At 47.3% G+C, this 19,878-nt stretch overlaps 1 protein-coding gene across 1 annotated transcript in view; it reads left to right on the forward strand.

Moving 5' to 3' along the window:
- Positions 1 to 18,694, forward strand: part of NUP160 (nucleoporin 160) — a 33,316-nt gene extending 14,622 nt beyond the window's left edge. Inside the window, exons 18-35 of the mRNA XM_085307311.1 lie at positions 185 to 255; positions 2,208 to 2,367; positions 3,062 to 3,131; positions 6,478 to 6,576; positions 7,452 to 7,571; positions 8,493 to 8,588; positions 8,708 to 8,802; positions 9,621 to 9,717; positions 9,802 to 9,907; positions 10,055 to 10,215; positions 11,002 to 11,062; positions 11,853 to 11,963; positions 12,604 to 12,727; positions 13,557 to 13,658; positions 13,741 to 13,882; positions 16,662 to 16,787; positions 17,241 to 17,345; positions 18,154 to 18,694. Coding sequence (XP_085163437.1) covers positions 185 to 255; positions 2,208 to 2,367; positions 3,062 to 3,131; positions 6,478 to 6,576; positions 7,452 to 7,571; positions 8,493 to 8,588; positions 8,708 to 8,802; positions 9,621 to 9,717; positions 9,802 to 9,907; positions 10,055 to 10,215; positions 11,002 to 11,062; positions 11,853 to 11,963; positions 12,604 to 12,727; positions 13,557 to 13,658; positions 13,741 to 13,882; positions 16,662 to 16,787; positions 17,241 to 17,345; positions 18,154 to 18,240 — 1,933 coding nt within the window. The 3' untranslated portion in view covers positions 18,241 to 18,694. The remainder of the gene's footprint in view (positions 1 to 184; positions 256 to 2,207; positions 2,368 to 3,061; positions 3,132 to 6,477; positions 6,577 to 7,451; positions 7,572 to 8,492; positions 8,589 to 8,707; positions 8,803 to 9,620; positions 9,718 to 9,801; positions 9,908 to 10,054; positions 10,216 to 11,001; positions 11,063 to 11,852; positions 11,964 to 12,603; positions 12,728 to 13,556; positions 13,659 to 13,740; positions 13,883 to 16,661; positions 16,788 to 17,240; positions 17,346 to 18,153) is intronic.
- The last annotated feature ends 1,184 nt before the right edge of the window (positions 18,695 to 19,878 follow it).

Here is a 19,878-nt window from a genome sequence, read left to right on the forward strand (position 1 = left end):
TTTCCTGTTTGAGTTGACTCCTTATTAGAATTAGCTTATGCTAATTCTGTGGTGTGAGGGTTCAGTGCTCCATGACCCACTGCCTTTTTTCAGTGATAAAGAGTGATTTGACTTGAACAATGAGTATGCTTAAAGCAGGAGGTGCCTTTTGTTGTCTTTTCACTGATGGCTTTTTCTTCTCTAGGGAATCTAATCTGCAGCATCTGTCTGTATTGGAGTTAGCAGACACTACTGCCATAACACCTCACAAACTAGGTAAGATATGTCCGCAGTTCATCAGCTCTCATTTTTTTTTTAATTTATACTTCCTTAAGCTTGATAGTTGAATCTTTCAAAAAAAGCCTGATTTAGGGGTGATTCCTGATTTTGGAGCTTGACATTCCTCTCTCTAAATTGGGCCTTTCTTCACAGAGGAAGTTGATTGCTCGATCTATGACTGAGGGTGATGGTTTAGCTCCTTTAGTACAGCAGTTTGTGCTGTGCGTGCTGGATTCTGCAATCCCAGCAATGTTCTTTTAATGAAGTGGTGGTGTGTAACTTCCCAGATGCATGAAAAACTGTTCTGAGCATCTGTAAGGACCCTTGCCTTTTAGTGAAGTTCAAGTGCATATCCCCCTAGCAGTGCTAGAGTTACATGGGTTGTTACTCGTCAGGATGCTGTTGTCTCCTGTGTCTTTGCCACCCAAGGAAATTGCTTAATGCAGCGTGCTAATGGATGACATGTTTGAACAAACTCCTTTGTATGGAGTCATTTGTCATGCTATCCACCCAAAAAAAAAAAAAAAAAAAGAAATCTGCCATGTTGGACCTTCTATCCCAGACACGAGTCTTGTTATCAACCTGAGTCAACTGACAATGGAGGGGAAGGCCTCGCTCAGCCAAATGGTATTAATTCTGGGCCTGGTAGTATCAGCCAAGTTCATCTGCCACTTGTGTGTTACAGTGACTGTAGCAGGTCATACTAGGTCTGTCCTGCTTGCTAGCCTTTGTCCAACAGTGAGCAGAAGCAGCAGCTCAGAGAAGGGAGAACATGCAAGAATACTTTACAAGAACATGTTTGTGTTTCTAACGATTCACAATTCAGACAGTTAAGATGTGAGCTACCAGCTGTGAGCAGCAACACACAAATGGGAAATAGCAGCTGGTAATTCATTCACATTTTGGAAGTCTTGCTGCAAACCCTAGACAGAGAGAGATACTTTCAGTCACTGTCTTGGGGGAAAGGGATCCTAATGGAGGACAGTAAAAGGTAACTTAAGCAGAGGAATGAATTCCTTGAAATGGTTGCAGGAGCAGGTGATGAGCAGTGTATGAGGAAAATGCACAGTGGTGACCCTGCTGAAAGTAGCTTGTATGAAACGTCAGAGCTGAGATATTTTAGAGAGAGCTAAAGGGAAGCTCAGTTACGAACAGAGGCAGCAATGCCAGGTGTGAAGGGCTGTGAGTTTGGGAGGAATTATCTCCACTTACTGGTAGGCCTGGGGGATTTGTCCTCTTTGTGACTATGCTGAGATCTTCAGAGTCTGAACTCCCCATGAAAACCTCAGTTCAAGAGGCAGTTGCCTCAAAGCAAATGTCAGTGYGTTAAAGGGAAACTGAAAATATCCTTTGTGTGCCAGTGTTGTGAGTTATTTCTTGACCCATTCATGAGGAAAGTCCTGTTTGACCACTGTGCTTCAGGAAAAAAATATGTAAAAAATGGGGAAAAATGTAAAGGAGGTGGCAGCTTGGGGAGAGGCGTTGAAAACAGCTACTGAGAGGTTAGCCAGATGAGACTGCTTAGGGGCCTGGAATGAGAAGGGAGGCATTTGAACAGAGCCAGATAGCAAAGTCAGCACTCCCTCAGCTCTGCCCTGCAAAACATCCAGTAGTGTTGGAAAGCTACAAATGGATTGCTAATAGCACAATCGGAGAGAGAGAGCAGCTCGCTTTTTTTTTCCTTTCTTTTTTTTTTGGTTATAATTGAGTTGYAATTAATAAACACTGCAGCGTGTGATTTGTTGATCTCCTGCTACTGCCTCTGATTTAACCAGCGGACGTCAAGAGGAATCCAAAACCAACAAATTGGAGTATTCAACATGCTTTTTGTTTTGTTGTGATTTAATCTGTGATGTTTGGGCTGACGAGCCCAGCATAGCAGYTTGATGTAGGAAGTGAGAAGTCTGCCGTGGGCCCTGTTCTCAGTGTTTCTTTAACTTGTATTTTAGTATCCAGCCCTCAAACAATTGTGGAGCTGTTCTTCCAGGAAGTGGCCAGAAAGCACATCATATCTCGACTCTTTTCGCAACCAAACACCTCTTTGGCTGAAACAAGTTTGAATTGGCCCCATCTTATTACTGCAATAGTGGCTGACTTTCTGCCACTCCTGTATCCTTGACTGTAAACCCATAGCAAGGTGTTCCATCTTGCTGGACTGTAATTAGTGGAAGTTTTTGTGCAGCGTGGCAGTGCTGCAGCCCCTATGTGTGGCTGCCATGTGAGTTCTGCGAGATTACGTGAAGACTGCGAGATTACGTGAATCACATCCATGTCATGAGGCTGAATGTGTTGGCAGGTTTGTAAGCAGAGTGTTGGGACTAGCGGAATGGTTATGGTGGTGGAGCAGTAAGTTGGCCATCTCCACCGGAGATCCTTGTGCAGTTTCAAAAGCAACGTTTCCAAACCCGAATCTCCAAAACAAGTCTCCTGAACAAGCGACTGTTAGTGTTTGTGGGATTTGTGGGTATTTAAGTTTCACAGAATCCATCCTGTTTAGGTGCACAAGAACAGATTTGAATTTCTGACTTTAAGCCCCTGAGTTCTAGAAACTTATCCTGGTGAGGAGTGATGCTGGGAGATTTGGAATGGTAACAGGATTTGGGTAGTTATGGATTAGATATAATAATGGTTTTGCTCTAATATGGATAAATCTTATTACAGAAGAATAAGTTGTGTAAAGAGCAGCTTAATCTTCTCTTTTCTCCCCCCTCCCCCCCCACAAGCTAAGAGAAGCACAGAGTTTTAGACTATTGCCTCAAGCTCTCTGGACTGGGTTCTGCTTTCTTCCTTAACCTCTGCTCAGGTGGCCCAGCAATCCTGGCTTTCTCTTTCCAGAGTGTTTGATGGGGAGCTGTCAGTATACCCAGCTGCAGGTGAGTGCTTCATTCTGTCTCTCTCTAACAGTGCTTGTGCAATGAAGCTCTAGAAAATGTCGTATGCCTTCCTTTACACAGCTGGGAAAGTACTGCTGGGACCAGGAGCAGCGTGGCATGCAGACATGCCCCAGAGTCAGCAAAGGCCTGCAAAGGGATGATATTGCTGAAGAACAGTCTTTTAGCACTGTGTGCGCACAGTTTTCCTAAGAGTAACTTAATCTCTGTGTGCAAGGGAAGTGTTAGTTGCATCAGCTACTGCTTTTGATTCTTGCCTGACAGCAGTCTCTTTGGGAGACCTGTTTGCATGTCTTCACTTGGAGTGTGCCATGGCTCACCTCCTTAAGAGGCAGTGTTACTGGAGTGCATCATTCTTCCAGCTAAGGTTGCAAAAAGTGATGTTTTTGCCTTTGGGAGTTGAAAGAGGACAGCGGTGAGTGCAATTGCCTCTTCCTATGGACCGATTTCTTTTTTCAGTAGCAAGTCTGCACCTTTGCTGTTGCACAGGTGTAACACAATGCAATCTCCATTCACAGCTGCCTGACCTCCACTTAGAAAGGCCCTGTCTACCCAAGACTGCATCTGCAGTCAGTGGAGTTTGTTCTGCTTTTCCGTAGTCGCTGCTCTCTGAACTCACATGTGACCTAATCTTTCCAAACTCTCTGCTCCCGTTTTGCCTTCTGGAGATGATGGGCTGGAAGTTTGCCCCGCGGATAAAATCAGCTATAAGGAACTGCTCTTTTGGAGAGCTGTTGGGAATCTTTGCCTTATGTCATAGCTAGTGCAATGTCAGCACACTAAACAAATGTAAGTTAGAAAATATCTTCCATCTTTCTTGTGCAGCCATCCCTTTCCTGTTAGTGCCCACCTCAACCTCTACTAACTGAAGGGCTTTTTGTTAAGTGTCTCATACCAACAAAATGCAGAAATGAGTTTGTTGCAGGTTAATTTAAGATGATCTGCTTTACAGGTTTAGTATTTTATGTTTTCAACAATATCCAGACAGAAATGCTCAGGATTATTATATAACCTTCTGTGCAGAAGTTCAGTCTCCCAGGACTTGYCTGATAGTATGAAACTGTGGGCACGTAACTTGTTTGTGAGCTTGTTGAAGTATCATAGCAAACCTGTAACCTAATCACCTGTGAGCTGCTGGTAAACCCCGTAACTCTTTCTGTGGTACAATTGCAAGCATATTGGCCTCAAGATCAGGCATTTGAGAAACTATCTAAAATCTAGCAGTGGAAATACAATTTCAGGAGGGCTCATTTAAAACKTAAGTGTTCTTATGAGTAAAATGTGACAAAAGAAATGTCCATCAATCTTTTCATCACTGGCTACACATTTGATGTCTTGGTAGCAATATGAAGGAACTACTTATTTTCAGGTATCTCCACGGGCTGTTATATTTCATTGCATTATTTCTTGCACTGTCTCTTCTTTCTGTCACAGTCTCTTTAGAGGCTTGGTAGTTGTAGCTGCTTGTATTCCAATCCTAAACTGTGATTTCCTGTCTGTAGTGCCGTGTGATGCATTTCATTGCCCTACTGATAGCAGTCCTTGATGTGTTCAAGACTAGACAGAGTGTTATTAATAAGACATTTTTTCCTATATGTTTTAGTAGGGCTTTTATTCTCACAGCCACTTGCACCTGGGGGCTGAATTATTCTTTTTGTGCTCGTGTTGTTGTTGAGAAGAATGTCRAATCTTTAAAGCTTCTGAGCCAGGAAATGCCAAGATGGTTTGGACAACGTCATTCTGCCTCTTGGTCTCTGTGCGCAGTGCTACGGTTTCTCATGGCACGAGCATACTTTGAATTTTCTTGCAGTGCTTTTGTCTCGCTTGTCAAGGAGATGCAAGAGGCTTTTATCTCTGCAGGAGCGGGCTCTTCCTCCTCCCCTGCTACCTTCTGTTATGCTTACTGATCCCAGTCAGTCACGTAAACTTGGATTAAGTGCATCGACCTCAGTGAGCTAACACCAGATTTGTCTGTGAATGTGAACACGCTGACCCAAATAGAGGTGGAGATACAGGAAGCATCCTGTAAGTAACAAGCAGGCGCAGAGAAGGTCTAGTGACCAACACACGGGCCTGGGATGAGAGCCAAGCCTCCCTTGCTGTTTATTCTKTATGACAAGCTGTTGAGTAAGTCTGGTGTGGGTTTTATGTCTTGTAGGTGGCTGATTTGAGCACAGAATTCATGTGGGTTTTGGTGGAGCTGTGGCTGGGACAGGCAAGGCATATGTGCTGGTTGTGTTGCATTTACACGTTTTACTGATGAGCTCTGATTCCTGCATGTCCTTTCCCTCTGAGTTGCAGTGTCCTGCTAGTGAGACTGGCTCATCATTCTTCCTTTCAATAAGAAGAGCAAATATCAGTCTCCCAGGGAAACCTCTAGTGCTATTGGTTTTGTTCTCTTGTAGCCCTTCAGAAGAAGATATTGTGGCAGCTAACATAGCTGTGTCCATAGCTAGTATAGCATTGTGGAATCTGTTCTTTAAACAAAGTTGCTGTCACTCACTGATACTCTTTCCATCACTAATTTCGCTTGCATATTCTTTTATACTTGTACATACCAAGACAGGTGTCCTGGTGGTCTGATCAGAAATGCTTCTGAGGCATAGAAGATGAAGGATGCCAGCTATTGCGTCTTCATCATGTCTTCCATCTTCTTTTTAATTGGTGATGACATTTTGTAGATTTTGTATTCTTTTGCCAAAGAAGGCACAGGGCCAGGCTGAGTTGTATCACCCTGATTTTGGCCGGTATCTGTGCTGAGGCCTTATCCGTTGTGTGTTCTTAGTGCCGTCAGTCCCCCACCTGATGCCTGTCAGTTGGTGCTGGAATCTGCGATCTACCCTGGGTGCCATGGCTGATCTCAGTCTGCTGCCCTGCTGCACAAATACCACTCTTAATCCCTGCTCTGCCTGCTCTCCTGGTGCCTTCATACACTCACACTCTCATTTGTGCTCTGTGCACACCAATGTAGTATTTCCTTTATGGTCCCTTCAGCAGGTGTGTAACAGCTTTAGAGAGCATTGTGTCTGATTTGCTTGGAAGTCAGATGCTGTTTCGGATGTCTTTTGTACAGACACTGGAGCTGATCAAGGCGGGTTGTTTACTAGGAGTACGGAGAGGGTCTCTCTCCATCTGTGCACCAAAGGGTCTTTGAGGCTGAGGAAACTAGTCCTCAGGCTGGATTTCTGTGAATACTGCAGCTGAAGGTGCCACCAAAATAGTGCTTTGGGATTGAGACTTAAACCCTCCATTCTTTCTTCTAGTACTGGGTGCCTGCAGCTAACAAGCATGTGCTGACCTGCATAAAAACTCTTGTTCCTTTCTGCAGGAGTACATTCGTCTGCTGCAGCCGTGGTGCCATGTGAACATGGGTTCCTGCTGCTTCATGATGGGCAGATGCTACCTTGTCATGGGTGAGGGGCATAAGGTAAGACACTGTTCTCCCTCCAGCATTGCCTCACCTCTAGGGTTTGGGGCTACGACCCTTCTCCTTGGAAGGGGTGAAAAACACAGGCAGGGTTTTGCACAAATCAGTGCCCCCTCAGCAGCTCGCRCTGTCGGCATTCATGCTGTGGGGAAAGATAATTTTCACTGTACACACACACACAGTGCTTGGACTTGCCTAATGACATATAGGCAAGAGTGCTGGGGACAGTCCCCTGCCTACAGTGTACTTGCAGCGTGACATGCACCTGGTTGGTGTTCTGGACTGCTGAATATAGCAGCTGAGAGCTAAAGCTTGAGCAGGGTACTAGTGGAGAGGATACGACTGAGCACCAGGGCCTATGCTAGCTGCATAATCTAGGGTGAATGAGAGGGAACATGTCTTTGTGCTGACAGTGCTGGGGTGATATGCAGGCAGAACAGGGCTCTCAGCAGAATGGGAATGAGGATGGGCCCAATCCTGAACAAATCGTTTAGGAGATACCAGAACCTGGGGAGTGCAGGAGAAACTGCAGAAATAAGCCTTTTCTCTAGCTTTTTTCTCCTCAATCTTCACAACCGTTTTTTTTCCTCTCTCCTCAGTCTTCATAACCGTGTTTTTTTTTTYCCTCTATCCTCAGTCTTCACAACTGCTTTGTGAGTCAGAAATATCAATCTGTTGAACTCTACCTCCTTTGRGTGTAAAACAGATCTGGAGGGGGACAGTGGGATTTGCTCCTGGGGAAGTTGTTGTTAGCTTGGGCCCAGCAGACCCCACATGTTGGAGCTAGACTGGACAGCACTGTCTTCTCACCAGTATGTGAGATTGAGTCAGTCCCCCCAGGAGCACATGTGAGCTGCTTTCTGGTGTTATTCTAGGCTTTGGACTGTTTCTGTCAAGCTGCATCAGAGGTGGGAAGAGAAGAGTTCTTGGACAGGCTGATCCAGGCTGAGGAAGGTGAGATGATCTCCACTCCACGTCTGCAGTATTACAACAAGGTACGGCTGAGCCAATCCAATATATGTGGTCCCAACCATGCAGGGTCAGCACTGAATCACCTACAAAGATGCTGTTTAGAGAGAGACTTCCTACTCAGACCTCACCTTTCAGGGGAAATGACTTGAGATTTAGAAAACATATTCTCTTGGGAAAYTTCATAGTAGTTATGTAGTTTCTTTGGGGGATGGTGAAGATGTGACTAGAATGTACTAGGTAACTAGTAGTAACTTTTACAAGTGCCTAATACTATATGCTTTCCTCCTGTTAGTTTCCTAATAGCAGAGGACTTTGATTCAGCAGAAAAAGGCAGGATGAGATCTCACTGCTGGAAGTAGAAGCTAGGCATGTCCAGACCAGATGTAAGATGTATGCTTAAGGGAAGGTTATTAAGCTTTGAGGCAAATTTCACTTAGATTCTATCTCTGTTTAAAGCCATTACCTTCTTACATGATAGCGTGGCTCAGACAGGCTGCAGGCTAGAACCTGTACTTACTGTAAAGGATTCCYTGGTTTTAAAACATACAAAATACAAGAGTTGTCAGGTGCCCTTGGAGACAGCACTTATCTCTCTGATACAGTTGTGTGCATGCTAGGGGACAGAATTGTTTACATGTCTGTTACAGGGTTTTACTGTTGCCATTAATGCTAAATCAGTCAAAGAACCTGCACTCCTGCGGAGGTGAAATCCTTCAGAAAAGCCATAGCCTGAGCCTGTTATGCTGGGACTTGATTCAGACATCTGTGATTTGCCAAAATCTTTCCTCTTTCAGTCTAGTCATTTAGAAACATTGGCATAATCTTTTGATTGTTCTTACGGTTCGTGGGGGCTGGAGTAGTTCTTGAAAACAACCTAAACCCTCTCCAGTATCGCCAGTTCTTCAGTACTGCTGTAGCCAACACTAGAATATTGTCATCTTCAGGTTCTGCGCTTATTGGACATGGTTGGTTTACCAGAACTGGTCATCCAGCTGGCTACCTTGGCTATAATGGAAGCAGCTGATGACTGGAGAAGTCAGGTACATGTTATTTCTTTTCCATCTTGATGTTTTCTTATGGAATCTAGTAATATGTGTGGGGGTTAATTTATTATTATTTAACTTGAAATATGCTGGTTCATGCTCTTTGGTGTTCTCAGGCTACTTTGAGGACTTGCATCTTCAAACACCACTTGGATTTAGGACATAACAGTGAAGCATATGTGGCCTTAACACAAAATCCAGATCCAAGCAGGTAGGTGACAGTTTTATGCCTTTTGATATACCTGTGTTGGAGATATGTGTGTGTGTCTGCCTCTCTCAATTTTTGCTTTAAAGTGAAAGGAAGATGATACTTTAGTGCAGGACATGACTGCTGCATTGAGAGGTTCAGTTTTAGTCTGTACAGAAGTGTGTTTAAAAAAGCTTCCTCCTTGTAAGGACTGAGCATCAGTAGCTGTGTTCAACTGGGATCAGCACTATCAAGAAGAGTGGAGAGGGGAAAAAAAAACAAAAAAACTAGGAGCTAATTCAGAGAAAAGCCAAAAGAATGACTTAAGAGTTGAAGGTGGCATTGTAATTTGGAAAGCTTTAGGAGTCAAAACAATTTAGTTATTGAAGAAAAGACTTGGGATTGAATTTTGGCCAGAGTCACTTGTGGGAAGTGAATTAGATGGAGGAAACTTCAGGCTAGTGGAGATAGGTGTGATGAGCAGAAATGGCTGGAAGCTGGAGTCCTGCATGTTCATGTAAGAAGTAGGAATGTATTGCAGAATTGAGGCTGAAGAAAATCTTACCTAATAGTGCTGAGGGGGGAAGGTTGCCTTTTTGAGTGACTCTTACAGAGAGGAGGCTCTGTCTCTATTGTCCTGAATTTTCATTTCTGACATGAATGTAGTTTGAAAGGACCCCAGTCCTGAGCCAAACACTAGTTGCTTCTTTTGGCTGGAAAAGCATACACAGCTCATCCAAGGCAGCATGCTTGTGGCTTACGAGCTGGGTGTCCTGGAGAGTCGTTTGTTCGTGCTCCCCTTGCTCAGCTCCTCCAGAATGGATGTCCTTCTCTCTTCCCAGGCAGCTGGACTGTCTGCGCCAGCTAGTGGTGGTTCTCTGTGAGCGCTCCCAGCTCCAGGACCTGGTGGAGTTCCCCTATGTGAACCTCCATAATGAGGTAATCCTCCTGTACTGGGATGGGGGGGGCAAACTGCTCTCTTAGAAGTTCAGATAGGTTGACTGCCCCCTTTATGYGCTACAGGTTGTGGGGATCATTGAATCTCATGCTCGAGCAGTGGACCTGATGACCCACAATTACTATGAACTGTTGTATGCTTTCCATATCTACCGTCACAACTATCGCAAGGGTAAGGCCTGGGGAGGGCATGTTTTAGCATAACARCCAGCCTCTTTGGTACACCACTCGCCCTACCCCTGTGGGGTGGCCTGTCCTGAGTCTTGTGCTGCCAGCAGGGAGCAGTGACGGGGCTAATGTGTTCCCCTTTTCTTCTCAGCTGGAACAGTGATGTTTGAATATGGCATGCGCCTAGGCAGGGAGGTGCGGACACTCCGAGGGCTCCAAAAACAAGGAAACTGTTTCCTCGCTGCTATTAACTGCTTACGGCTGATTCGCCCAGAGTATGCATGGATAGTGCAGCCTGCTTCTGGAGCTGTGGTAGGAAATGCTGAGCTGACTGGAGCTGTAGGGACGTTTACAGGTGTATGCTTGAGAAAGTGCTTTCAAAAATCCTTCCCAAGACAATGAGTAGAGATGTTGGGCTTTTCCAATCCACTGTTCTCATGCTCTTGGTCACGTGCAGCACTTTCTTGCCTTGCTTAGCAGAAACATCAATCCTGTCTATTTATTGGCCTTGTGTCATTGCCCCCGTGTGGAGCAGATTGGAACCAGGACAGCTTATGGGCACATGTGGGAACTTTGCTGGTGGTTTGTTCCTATGAGACTTACAAGGCCATGCTTTCATGCTTCCCAGACTGTTCCTGACTGAAACTTAGATGAGGCGCAGAAGAGGGAGAGGGGCATGAGGAGAATTCAGTTCTGTTGGGAGCAAACATGTAAAATGCTTAAAAGTATTTAATGGGACTTGCAGGAGATCAGAAATATGAATATATATCACCTTTTACTGAAATCAGAGCAAATCTTTTGGGGGAGTCCAGAAAGCCAAAATATGTGTGAGAAGGAGAATTACTGGAACATGGCTTATGTTTCAGATCTGTCTGTGGAGGGGAGGGGAGTGTAGTCTGTTCAGCTAATGCTGTGCTGCATTTCTGATATCAAAAGTTGCAGAAATATAACCTGAACTGCCAAGCAGTTGTATGGCTCTTCTGATCCAACTCAAGAATTAAAATAAAGAGCTGGGGTTGGAGGAGAGAGGGGGTGCACTGAGGTAGTTTGTCTTTTGGAAAGCTGGGCGCAAACCCTTTTTCCATTTTTTCCTAAAAGTATGAGCGCCCAGGAGCATCCCCAAAGAGAAGCCACGATGGGGAGTGCACAGTCATTCCAAGTAAGTGCCTGGTCCTGGTGTTTCCTTTTTCATGTGTTCCGACAGCCTTTCCCATTGCCTCAGAGCTCTGTTGCTCCCTTGTGAGCTGGGAGGTGGCTTGCAGTGGCTCTTTGGCAGATTAATTATTTGGGGGATTGAAAGCCAGTTAACTCTCCCAGTGTTGATGTTTGCCAGCTACAGTATACCACTGTGTAACAGATGTGTTTACAGCTATTCTCTGAGGAGTTTCTGTGCACACGTGTCTGTAGTTTGATGTCTTGTCAGTTTTTTACATTCAGTAGAAATACCTTGTACTTCTTAAATATAAAGCCTTTGTGAGGCAGTTTCTAACCCTTGAAAATTTTTGTTGCTCATAGTGTTGAAAACCCTGCTGATATAGCTAGTCTCTGCTGGTAAGGTCTCTACTCTGCACATATCTAAGCATAGGATGGTGGGGTCAGGCTGGCCTTGTAATTCTCAGCATTAGTCTACAAAAGTTTAAGGTCAGGTATTTTTACAGTGACACTTCTGATGAGCTCTTTTGTAGTGTATGCTGGCAGTTGGCATAGCAGCTGTTACCAAACATAAGATAATTTGACAGTCTGTATCCCTAATAGAGGTGGGAGGGGAGGCTTGTATCAAGGAGATGCATACACTTCAAGATAGCAAGGAAGGACAACAAAACCTGATCCTTCCTTCAGTGCTTGGCTGTGATGTGACTCTAGGATGACAGAGGGATGTAGACATTCTGCACGATCCTGTATGAGTCCTTTTTAAAATGCTAAAAGCCATTAATTTATATCTGATACAGCAACACGCCAAATTGAGATCCTGGAGCTGGAGGATTTGGAAAGGGAGTGTGTGTTGGCCCAGATCCGGCTGACTCTGGTTCAGCATGACTTGTCAACAGCTGCTGTGGCAGGTAAGAGAGGGACACAGAGCAACCACCTCTAACTTCCTCGTGGTTTTTGTTAGTTGCAGCACATGCAGTTGTAGTTCAAGCAAGTAAGCAACAGTTATGTTCCATTCCAAAGGAAAAAACAGGAGCTGGCATTGACAGTGCAGCTTGCCTCCCTGACATGAAACACTGCCACCAATTTTACCAGCTTTGGAGAGGTGGATCCTGAAAACCACTTTTAAGTCTTCCACTTTTTGGAGGGTTTCTGCCAAGCTCTTATTAGGCAATCTGCAGCATGGAACATGTCCCCTTCCCATCTGCCTGAATGATAGCAGAATCTGGAGATGGACTAAGTATTGCTACTTCTGTCCCTCTCCCAGTTGGGGTCTTATTCTTAGATGCATCCATATGTTACTGTGCTCTAATGAGGAGCACTGCTGCCTTGTGCAATCCCTGTGGGGAATGCTCCTGGGCTTGTGAGATGCTCCAGACACCAAGAAGACCTCAAACCATACAATGAGTAATATGGCTTTAATGTATTTTATATTTGGCCGTTGGTGTGGTGCCACTGTAATTCTGTCATTGAACCGCATGGGGTCAGGCACCAATAAGCCTGGGGGGCTGTGACAGGGGAAGGTGTTTACCTCAACCTTGTTCCCTGCAGGCAGCTCTACTCCCGAGGAAATGGTTGCTCTCCTGGTCCGAGCTGGCCTCTTTGACACCGCCATAAGTCTGTGCCAAACTTTCAAACTTCCCTTGACACCCATCTTTGAGGGACTCGCTTTCAAGTACGTAATGAGCATCTACTCCTTCCCTTGGGTGACACACAACTGGAGAGTCTGGCATTGTGTGATGTTTGCAGAGTGCAGCTTGCAGCTTCCTAGGCTCAGAAGCCAGAGCTGCCCTTACCTGTAGCTGCTGGTTTAGTGGTTTTGGGATGGAACTTGCTCCTGACACCTGAAAAGGAAAAATGCAGGAGCCTTGCCGAGCAGGTAGTGGAAGGGAGATTTCTCCCTTGTCTCAGGAGGGAGAGCTGACACGTTACAGTCACAGACAGCCCTGACACAGGCACAGCCATCATCTGGAAACACTTCTGGTAGGCTGGCTCATGACATGCTCCTGTTGATACTCAGTGAGCTGCTTACAGAAGATTTGTTCAAGCCGTTCAGCAGCTCTTGAACAGTGGTTGGCAGAGCATTTGCTCTTCTATCTGATCTCCTCTGTGCTGTTTGCTCTCATGCCTCATCTGTAACCTCAGGATTCCTCTTTTCCTTTACCCTTTCACGCTTATACAAGATGTGTTGTGTCTGCAGAGCCATTTGGGAGCTCTGCTGTGACCTGTTCCTTGGCTGGATGTGTTGAGGGGCCCCTCTTACCTAGGCTCAGGCCCTAAAGCTTGCAAACAGAGTATGTATTAATTCCTCTTTGGCACTTTGAGCAGCTTAGAAACCACTCTAATAGTCTTTTTTTTTTCCTGCCAATCCAGTTAATTCATAGGTGTTGTTTGGGAATAGTCCTGTGCTTGTTGACTCCACTGGCAGCTGTGGCAAGGCAGGACACAAGGGCTGTGCTCTGAAGGTGGTCATGTTTGCACTGTACCTGCTCTGTATGTTCCAGGTGCATCAAACTGCAGCTGGGAGGGGAAGCGGCACAAGCAGAGGCTTGGGACTGGCTAGCAGCAAACCAGCTTTCTGCACTGGTTACCACCAAGGAGTCCAGGTAGGCCCTCATCATCTGTGGGAGAGGAGTGTGTGTCTTTGTGCTGCGGGCATGGCTTCTGAGGGGAAGTGTTGTCTTGCAGTGCCACAGACGAAGCCTGGCGACTGCTGTCATCCTACCTTGAACGTTATCCATCCCAGAACAGTCTGTACCATCGCTGTGTCATCAACAAGCTCATGGCACATGGAATACCTTTGCCCAACTGGCTCATCAACAGCTACAAGGTAAGAATTTGGAGAGGGTAGCTGCTCAGCACATCTGTAGTAGCTCGGGCCAAAACCCAGTCACAGAATCGCAGAATGGTTGAGGTTCGAAGGGACCTCTGGAGATTGAGCCCAACTCCCCTGCTCAAGCAGGCTCACTTAGAGCATGTTAGACGGGATTGCATCCAGGTGGGCTTTGAATATCTCCAGAGAAGGAGACTCCACAAACCCTCTGGGCAACCTGTTCCAGTGCTCCGTCACTCTCACAGTGAAGAAATTCCTTCTCATATTCAGGCAGAACTTCCTATGGTTCAGTTTGTCCCCATTGCCTCTTGCCTTGTCACATGGGACAACTGAAAAGAGTTTGTCCCCATCCCCTTGACACTCTCCCTTCAGGTACTTATACACATTGATAAGATCTCCCCTCAGTCTTCTCTTCCCCAGGCCGAAGAGGCCCATCTCTCGTAGTCGTTCCTCGTGTAGGGCAGATGCTCCAGTCCTCTGACCATCTTCGTAGCCCTGTGCTGGACTCTCTCCAGTAGCTCCATGTTTGTCTTGTGCTGGGGAGCCCAGAAGTGGACACAGTACTCGAGATGAGGCCTCCCCAGGGCTGAGTAGAGGGGCAGGATCACCTCCCTCGACCTGCTGGCAACGCTCTTCCCAATGCACCCCAGGAGACCATTGGCCTTCCTGGCCACAAGGGCACATTGCTGGCTCATGGTCAACTTGTCATCCACCAGCACTCCCAGGTCCTTCTCTGCAGAGCTGCTCTCCAGAAGGTCAGCCCCCAGCTTGTACTGGTGCATAGGATTAGTCCTCCCTAGGTGCAGTGCCCTGCACTTGCCCTTGTTGAATCTCAGGAGGTTCCTCTCTGCCCAGTTCTCCAGCATGCCCAGGTCTCTCTGTATGGCAGCACAGCCCTGAGGTGTATCAGCTGCTCCTCAGCTGTCAGCAAACTTGCTGAGGAGGCACTCTGTCCCTTCATCCAGGTCATTGATGAATAAGTGGAACAGGACGGGACCCAGTACTGAGCCCTGGGGAACTCCACTAGCCACAGGCCTCCAACTCAACTCTGTGCTGCTGAGCACAACCCTCTGAGCTCTGCCTTTCAGCCAGTTCTCAATCCACCTCACCATCCACTCATCTAGCCCACACTTCCTGAGCTTGCCTAGGAGGATGTTATGGGAGACAGTGTCGAAAGCCTTGCTGAGGTCAAGGTGGACAACATTCACTTCCCTCATCAACCCAGCCAGTCRTTCCATCATAGAAGGCTATCAGATTGGTTAAGCAGGATTTCCCCTTGGTGAATCCATGCTGACTACTCCTGACCACTTTCTTTTCCTCCACATGCTTAGAGATGACATCCAGAATGTTCCATCACCTTTCCAGGGATGGAGGTGAGACTGGCCTATAACTTTCTGGGTCCTTCTTCTTGAAGACAGGAGCGACACAGGCTTTCTTTCACTCCTCAGGCACCTCTCCTGTTCTCCATGACCTTTCAAAGATGGAGAGTGGCCTGGCAACAACATCTGCCAGCTCCCTCATTACGTGTGGGTGCATCCCATCAAGGCACATAGATTTGTGGATGTCAAATTTGGCCAAAAGATCTCTAACCCGATCCTCCTTGACCAAGGGGAAGTCTTCCTTTCTCCAGACTTTCTCCGTTTCCAGGGTCTGGGATTCCTGAGGGCTGCCCTCAGCAGTAAAGACTGAAGCAAAGGAGGCATTTGGTAACTCTGCCTTCTCTGTAGCCTTTGTCACCAGGGTCTCCACCCCATTCAGCAGCAGGTCRACATTTTACTTAGTCTTTTTCTTGCTACTAATGTATTTGAAGAAGCCCTTCTTGTTGTCCTCGACATTCCTTGCCAGATTTAATTCCAAATGGGCCTTAGCCTTCCTCATCGCATCCCTGCATACTCTGACAACATTCTTATATTCCTCCCAAGCAGCCTGTCCCCTCTTCCACATTCTGTATCCTTTCCTCTTCTCCTAGAGTTTTGCCAGGAGCTCCTTGCTCATCCATGCAGGTCTCCTGCTCCCTTTGCTGGACTTTTTACTCATAGGGATGCACTGCTCTTGAGCTTGAAGGAAGTAATGCTTGAATACTAGCCAGCTCTCCTGCTCCCCCCCCYCYTYCCYYYWRGGCCTTAACCGTGGGATTCCTCCAAGTAGGTCTCTGAAGAGCCCAAAGTCCACTCTCCTGAAGTCCAGGGTTGCAATCCTGCTTATTGGCTTGCTTCCTCCACGCAGGATCCTGAACTCCACCATCTCATGGTCACTGCGGTCAAGGCTGTCCCTAACCTTCATGTCTCCAACCAGTCCTTCTTTGATGGTTAGGACAAGGTCCAGCATGACACCCCCCTTRTTGGCTTCCCCACMACCTGTGTCAAAAAGTTATCATTGATGCTCTGCAGGAGCCTCCTGGACTGTTTGTGCCTAGCTGTATTCTTCAAGCAGACATGAGGGTGGTTCAATTCTCCCATGAGAACCAGGGCCTATTTCAGCTGCTTCCAGGCTRGGCTGAGGCTACTTCCAGCTGTCTGTAGAAGGCCTCATTGACTTCCTCTTCTGGCAGTCATCCTGGCTGCTAGCATTTGCTTTGGCAAGCATGTCCCCAGCCAGACACTTGCTGGCTACATGTCACCTTTCCTGCCTCCCTGTTGCCCCAGCTCTGGAAACCTGTGCTGGATACCTTGTGCCTGTTACTGGGACTTGATTCCTCTAAGCATCACAGTAGTTCTTTAGAGCACTCCCTGGCAAAAAAAAGGGCCATGGTGACAGCAATCCCCTTTACTTGCAGAAAGTGGATGCTGCTGAGCTGCTGCGTCTCTATTTGAATTATGATCTGCTGGAGGAAGCTGTAGATCTGGTCCTGGAATACGTAGATGCTGTGCTTGGCAAAGGTCACCAGTATTTTGGAATTGAGGTGAGCTCATCTCCAGAATGGGATGTGTTGTGCTGCCTTTGCAACATTAGCTTCTTAGGTAGCAGTTCCCCTTTCTTTCCTACTTGCTTCTCCTGAAGGAACAACTAAGCAGAAGCTGTGAGTTGCCTCGTGCTCAGAGCATAAGGCATAAGGGTGGGTGGCAGAGCAGCTCTTCCATCAGCAGCCTGCAAGCAGGTGCCTCTGTTTAATTCTAGCATGCTTCCTTGGGGCAGTTCACTGCTCTGTGTTGGGGTTTTTCTGTAAGAATGACTTGGATGCTCACAGGAAAAATTAGTGTGAATAATCCACTCTAGAGACCACCCTTTAGTGTGTGTAGAATAACAAGCAGGTGTTGGAAGCAATTGTAGTTGTGAGCTCTTGCTCACCCTGAAAGTGGAGAGGAGTGTTTCTGCCATGAGCACCACACAACATAAGGTTTCCTTTTCTTTCCAGTTCCCTCTGTCTGCTACAGCCCCAATGGTGTGGCTGCCCTATACCGCTATTGACCAGCTGCTCCAAGCCTTACGAGAAAGCACCACCAACCAACACAACATTGTGGTAGGTAAAGCTTCCAGCCCATATGCAAAGAACACTGGCTTGCTAGGGAAGATAAATGGTGCTCACAAACATCCTGTTTGGGGAGTGAGGGTTACCAGGGAGCAAGTGGGAACAGGAGGCTGTGAAAGAAGTCACTGCAGTTCAGACCTTGGTGAGGAGGAGCTGGAGGGTTGGATGCCCAGAGTATGTGCCAGGTGATAGGAGCTGGAGTTCCTAACTCCCTTGCCTTGCTGCACAGCACAAGTCCTTTCGCATATGGCTGGGGCATTCTGCAGGAGGCTTCTAATTGCGATTAGAAGAATGGGATTGGGAATCCCCATCCAAATGGGGATGTCGTACCCAGAAAGCTGATTTCAAGGGAAACCTGACAAAGGGCAGTGCAGGTGATGCTTGTGTTCTGCACTAGATGCAGAGCAGGGCGTGTGCCTAGAGGGAATCTGCAGGAAGGGAACTGGAACTGAGTGCATGAAACCAGGGTAGGTGACCCTCGGACACTCAGTGATACCTGAAGCAGGCTGCTGGTTGGGGGAAAGGAGCTGATAGATAAGACAAATTAGGAATGAAAGGTGGTGAACAATCTTTGAGGGCAGCTGTTCCATCTTGTGACATCTGTGTCCTAGAGTCCTCCCAATGCTGGGGAGAGACCCCCAAAAACTGCTGCTTTCAAGGGAGACTCAGGAGTGCAGCCCTGCTAGCTGCTGGCTCCTCTTGTGTACAAGCAGAAGAAAGATGAGACTGGTGCTTGAGACAAGGAGGTGGAAGCAAAGCATGTTGCTTGTTTCTGATGGCTGCTTTGCCTCTTGCCTAGCTCTACCAGAAGGTACATGACAAGATGGAAGACTATCAGCAGAAGGTCGGCATGGCCACCCGAGACCGCTTGTACCGGTGCAACTAGCAGTAGCCCAATCTGTGCAGCGTTGACCACTGTCCAGTGCCTGGAGAGACCTGGATCTGGGGCCCAGAACAGCTTGTACTCAAGGTGACAGGTCTTTGTGACACTGTCAACCAAGGCCTGCCTCTGTGAGTTGACAAAGTCCCACTCTTTGCTCACTCAGCTGGTGGTGCTATTTTTAGTCATTTTTCCATAATGGTCCCATTCAGGGGGACAGAGTATATTTTCAATGTGTCAAATATGCATCCGCATATCCTTTGGGGGTATCAGCAGTTATTAACAAAGAACACTGGCTTAATATGGTGTGTTCAGTATGCCCTGCCTCTTTTTACTGAACTCCTTTGCCAGGGGAAATACTGTCTTTCTCATGCTGTATGATACATAGAAAGTTTTGTCATTTCTTTTATTTATTGTGGTGTTTTTGAATGACCTTTAATAAAAGAAAACATTACTACAAGCCTGAGTCAAGACTGTTGAGTGACTGAAAACTGGTATTTTCTACATTTTTGCTGCCTGCTAAGGGGGACATTCTGGGAGCACAGTGGCAGCTTAAGCAGGGTTTGGATGGTRAAGTGCAGACTATAGGGACCCTACACCAGGCTCCTGCATGTACACTGATTTCTTGCTGGGGACCTTCTGTAGAAGTCCAAGTAGGAACATTATGGGCTCATCTCATTGATGGATGACCTGCAAGCTCCCTGTCAGTGTTCAAACCACTGCTCAGGACTGTGATGGTCTCATGTGCTCCTTTAATATGGTTGGAGTAGTCGCTGATGCAAGAGATCATCCACTGTAAGCGTGCAAGTCTGAGTTGCTGACTTTGAAGCCCTTTGTTCTCCCCGTTTCAGCTTGTGGAGGGTGTTGACATGCTTTGGGRGCCTGCTTTAGCCAGTGGTCTTGGCAGACAGGAGAGGGGAAAGTCACAGATCATGAGAAATGCAATGTGAGCTGCAACTCCTGTAGTCCCAGCTGCATTTACTCACTGGCTGTTACAAGTCCTGAACTGAGGGCCTGCCTCCTTTTGTGCTTTAGTGGCTGTTGTGGCACAAAGCGCTTGTGATGGTGACCCATCCTGGCTGAGCCTGGTATGCGCTGGGCTTTCCTTTCCTTCTATGGGAGGAGAATATTTCCCAAACATCCTCCCTGTGGACAAAGGGCTGGTAGAGCCATGGAAAAGCAGAGCCAGCATGTATTGTACTGCTCCTGGAGGCTCTTGGCCCCCTCCTCCCTGCAGCTCAGGGGCTTTGAGCCAGGTGCAGCTTCTAGGAATTTATTAGACCTCAGCAAGTTTCTGCTCTGAATGTCTCAGGGTTCAGGAGAGACAGGCTGAATGCCACAGGCTTCAACTATGCGGCTGATGTGCAGGATGGAGCCGAACGACTCACCCCTGTAGCTCAGTCTCGTCGCTCAGGGGCAGGACGGGGTTATAGGGCTGAGCTACGACACGCAACGATAGGTCCTAAGCGCAGCTCCGGGCCGCAGGCCCCAGCAGCCGCCCGCCAACAACGGAGCGAAGCGGGCGGGGGCGGGGCGGCGCGCGCGGCACTACCCTGCCCCGCCCCCACTCCGCGGCGCGCGCAGGCGCAGACCTGCCGCCCAACACCCACTCCGCGGGCGCGCGCAGGCGCAGACCCGCCGCCC

This window comes from Rhea americana, unplaced genomic scaffold, assembly GCF_003343005.1.
Source record: "Rhea americana isolate MKP2758 unplaced genomic scaffold, rheAme1 scaffold_257, whole genome shotgun sequence".
In the NCBI taxonomy this organism is placed as follows: domain Eukaryota; kingdom Metazoa; phylum Chordata; class Aves; order Rheiformes; family Rheidae; genus Rhea; species Rhea americana.